The sequence below is a fragment of the Mus pahari genome, chromosome 15 (genome assembly GCF_900095145.1).
Source record: "Mus pahari chromosome 15, PAHARI_EIJ_v1.1, whole genome shotgun sequence".
Taxonomy (NCBI): domain Eukaryota; kingdom Metazoa; phylum Chordata; class Mammalia; order Rodentia; family Muridae; genus Mus; species Mus pahari.
The window spans coordinates 75391575-75396012 of NC_034604.1; the positions used below are offsets into that span (position 1 = coordinate 75391575).

At 43.6% G+C, this 4438-nt stretch overlaps 1 protein-coding gene across 2 annotated transcripts in view; it reads right to left on the bottom strand.

Annotated features, from left to right (window-relative positions):
• Znf236 (zinc finger protein 236) overlaps positions 1–4438 on the bottom strand; it is a 104978-nt gene that overhangs the window by 20909 nt on the left and 79631 nt on the right. For both annotated transcript variants that reach the window (XM_021214523.2, XM_029546912.1), the window contains exon 25: positions 3935–4114. In XM_021214523.2, the coding sequence (XP_021070182.1) occupies positions 3935–4114 (180 nt within the window). The remainder of the gene's footprint in view (positions 1–3934; positions 4115–4438) is intronic.

The window sequence follows — 4438 nt, forward strand, 5'->3', positions numbered from 1 at the left end:
AAAGAAAGAAAGAAAGAAAGAAAGAAAGAAAGAAAGAAAGAAAGAAAGAAAGAAAGAAAGAAAGAAAGAAAGAAAGAAAGAAAGAAAGAAAGAAGAAGAAGAAAGAAAGAAGAAGAAAGAGAAAGAAATAAGAAGAAAGAAAGAAAGAAAGAAAGAAAGAAAGAAAGAAAGAAAGAAAGAAAGAAAGAAAGAAAGAAAGAGAAAGAAAGAAAGAAGAAGAAAGAAAGAAAATTAGTTCTGAAATTGTGGAAAGAAAGAAAGCGTTTACTGTTTCTGGCCCAGTGCATTGTGACAGTAAGCCTGCAGAGTATTAGAATTACAGACACACTACAATGCTCAGCCTCAGAATGCAGTCTAGCTCCTGAAATGAACCTAAGGTTATTTGGATGATGCTTTTTGCTGGGACAAACACATGAAGGAAAGTTTCACTGAAGCAGAAGACAGGAGACAGGATGTTCTGCTAAAGCAAGCACATGAAAGGACACATGATGAAGGATTCTTTGCTAACAACACACATGTCCTGGTCCACCTTACGTTGAGTAGTTGAGCTGCATTTATTGGGACGCCATAAACACGTACCAAAAAACTTGTGGTGGTCTACTGCAGTTTCTTGCTGCTTCTGCTTCTGCTTGGCAGAGTAATGTCAGCTGAGACAGACATGCATGCTAAGTAAGGCAAGAAACATGTTGAGATGACATGTGGAAGACACATGATGTTTGGAGAGCTCAAAAAGGACTTGAAGGGCAGTAACGGAGACTGAGCTTGGCTTGTTAGAGAGCAAGCTGTGCAGTGCTTCTGAGCCTCACATCTTTGAGCTTCACTTCCCTGAGAGAGGCAAAGCCGAGGCTAAGGCCTGGCTGCTCTGCTAAATAGTGCCACCACTGCTGATTCACGTTTGCTGTCCTGACTCTACCAAACAGGACTGCTGCTGTATCTGTGGCATGTCTGCAAACGGACTGAGCTGACTCTGCTAACCTGGAAACTGAACTGCTAATTTCCAGACGACACAGACAGGGGCTGCTCTGAGGAACCATTTCTAAACAGGTCCACTTCCCCATATCCTTTCTTTCCCAATACCTCTAGTAGGTGGTGGGCTACAAGGAAGTTTAAGGCATTTAAGAACCATCATTAAGAAGTTCTGAAAAGGGGCTGGTGAGATGGCTCAGTGGGTAAGAGCACCTGACTGCTCTTCCAAAGGTCCGGAGTTCAAATCCCAGCAACCACATGGTGGCTCATAACCATCCGTAACAAGATCTGGCGCCCTCTTCTGGAGTGTCTGAAGACAGTTACAATGTACTTACATATAATAAATAAATAAATCTTTAAAAAAAAAAAAAAAAAGAAGAAGTTCTGAAAAAATTAAAGTTACAAGTTCATTTATGAAATTCTAGCTAGCTCTTTACCTAGATATTATACTATCTGTCACAGTTGTTAATAGATATTCTAATGTCACAGCCACATGCCTGCCTAGTTTGATACCACAATGCTGCCATTTCCTCCATCAGACCAGTCACAGGTCACAGGTACCAACAAGCTTCCAGACTCACCAACGCAGAGCATGCCATTGCTGACCGCCTCCTGTTCGTATCTTCCCATTGCTGACCGCCTCCTGCCCGTATCTTCCCAGTGCTGATCGCCTCCTGCCCATATCTTCCCAGTGCTGACTGCCTCCTGCCCGTATCTTCCCAGTGCTGACCACCTCCTGTCCATATCTTCCCATTGCTGATTGCCTGTCCGTAACTTCCCAGTGCTGACCACCTCCTGCCCGTATCTTCCCAGTGCTGACCGCCTCCTGCCCGTATCTTCCCTGTGCTGACCGCCTCCTGCCCGTATCTTCCCAGTGCTGACCGCCNGTGCTGACCGCCTCCTGCCCGTATCTTCCCAGTGCTGACCGCCTCCTGCCCGTATCTTCCCTGTGCTGACTGCCTCCTGCCCGTATCTTCCCACTGCTCATCAGCATGCTTGCTCCTAAAGAAACATCTGCTACTGGTTCAAAATCTGCCCAACTTAAATAACATTTTGTTCACCACATATCATACCGTGCACTATATAAAACAAGTGACAGTGTGTATGGCATTGAGATGCTTTCGACAAGTGGCACGCAAAACTCAGAGTAGCCAACCAGAAATTGTCTCATACAACAAACCTTTTAAGTTAAAAAAGAAATACTTAATGTTATAAACTGCTACTCTTTTACAATACCCATAAGCAATAGTGTAAGAATATAACCAACTATAGAAAAATAGGAAATACAAAAGCAAAGAACTTGATTTCTAAGCTATAAGCAAGAATTCTGTGTATTTTTTTTTAAAGTTCTCAATAACCCAGCTTTTCACCACTACCCTTCTATATCTGTAACACTGAAACTCAGAATGTATGATCAAAAGAGGAGGGTTACTGAGTCATGAGACCCAATGCTCATGTTCATTCATTGTTCTGCAGCTGCTGAAAGGCATGGTGCATCTTTCAGAAGTAAGACCATCCTGATTTTAAAGTTTTTACTTTTTAATTTCCTTATTCATATGCTTTATCTCAGTTCCACTCTTAATTTTTGTGGAAATCTCACTGAAACTAAAGACCACAGCCTTGGACTGGTCTGGCAGTTTGCTGCCATTATTCCATGTGTTCCAAATGAAACTTAGATGCTTTCTCCTTCACAACAGGAAGTAAGCAGGATCTCTGGTGAAATGCTTTCGCTTGTAAGTGCAGTGCTGTGCGGCGGTCATGAGACCTTAAAGTCGCTGTTAGACACCATCTGGGCTGGGGGTGCAGTTGCCTGCCTGGCACGCACTGTGCGCCCTGGAGGTGATGCTTTGAAACAGAAATGCCCCTCCCCGCTTAGGCTCCTGTATTCCAATCCTTCTTCTCCACTGGGTACGCTGTTTGCAAAGGCTGTAGAGACTTTAGAGGGTGCAGCCTTGCTGAAGAAAGCAGGTCACTGGGGGAAGGCTTGAGAAGTTTACAGCCTCACCCCACTTCGGGTCACTCTTGTGTGTTTCATTTGTGCAGACGAGATGAGCCCTCTCCTGCTCCTGTTCCTGCTGCCATGCCTCACCGGTCTTTATGGACTCTCCCTCCAGACCCATAAACCCAGATAAACGTTTCCTTGTGAGTTGCCTTGGTCATACTTTATCACAGCAGCAACAAAAAGACTAGTATACTGGGCACAGTGGCGTGTGCCTACCCTCTCTGCACTGCGGAGGCAATAGGAGAATGAATGATCAGAGATTCAACAGTGAGTTTGAGGTGGGCCTGGGCTACATAAAACATTGGATCTTATATTTTTTTAAGAAAGACTTAGTTTGCATGAAGGACTGAAGGCTGAGAGCAAGGAACCACATGGACAAGCCATACCAGGCCCATGTTGCCCAAGCCAGAGCGAGCCAGAGGAACAGGGGGTGCAGCAAGGAGGGGCTGACATTAGGCCAGCGGCTAACATTAGGGTGACTTGTTAATGTCAAGTGTACTTTATTGCAAATAGTATTCATCAATTTCTTTATCAATGTTTCTCAATGTTCTACCCTATTTGTAACTTTCTACACAATCCTAGCAGTGTTCTAAAGATCCAAGGGTAGGTGACACCATGGAGGCATTTTGAAAATTTGTTCTTGTGCACAGCTCAAATGAGTGATATTCCTTTAGTATACAGAACAGGAACAAGAATAAGAATAAGGAAGTTACCTGTTCTTTAGTTGCTAAACAAAAACAACAGCAAAAGTAGCCAACCCTAAACATTAATCACCCCATCAATACTACAGAGCCAGAAAGTCACGTAAGAAACCATTTTTTGCTTCTGATACTAGATTTCACTAGATTTGAACCTGCCAGATAAATGAAATACAATGTCTTCATGCAAACCCAGTGCTGAAAAAGACACATACAAGATGGCCTTAAGCTGTGGGCTGAAAGATATCCACAGTGTGAACTTACTAACCAGAGATGGTCAGAGTGATCTCCTGTGGGGAGCCCGAGGACGAGGAGGCCGTGGGGCCAGCGGCCTGGGCTAGGACCTGGCTGAGACTGGAGTTGTTGATGGTCAGGGTGATCTCATGTGGGCCCGTCGACGTGGACACAAGGCCTTGCGAAGTCATCACTTGAGAGAGGTCCTGTGTCCCTGCTCATCATGACAAAGCAAACAATTGAGCCCTAATGCATACACTTCTCCTGCTTTACAGGAAAAGCATTATTTTCAAAGGGCAAAGACTCAGATAAATTATCAATCATTTCTAATTGATTTATCTGAAAGGATAAAACTTGCCCTAGAGTTCACAGGTTCTAGGTCTTATTCCCCAGTACACACACACACACACACACACACACACACACACACACACACACACAGAGAAAAGAAAAAGAAAAAGAAAAAGAAAGAAAAAGAAAAAGAAAAAGAAAAAGAAAAAGAAAAAGAAAAAGAAACAGAAACAGAAACAGAAACAGA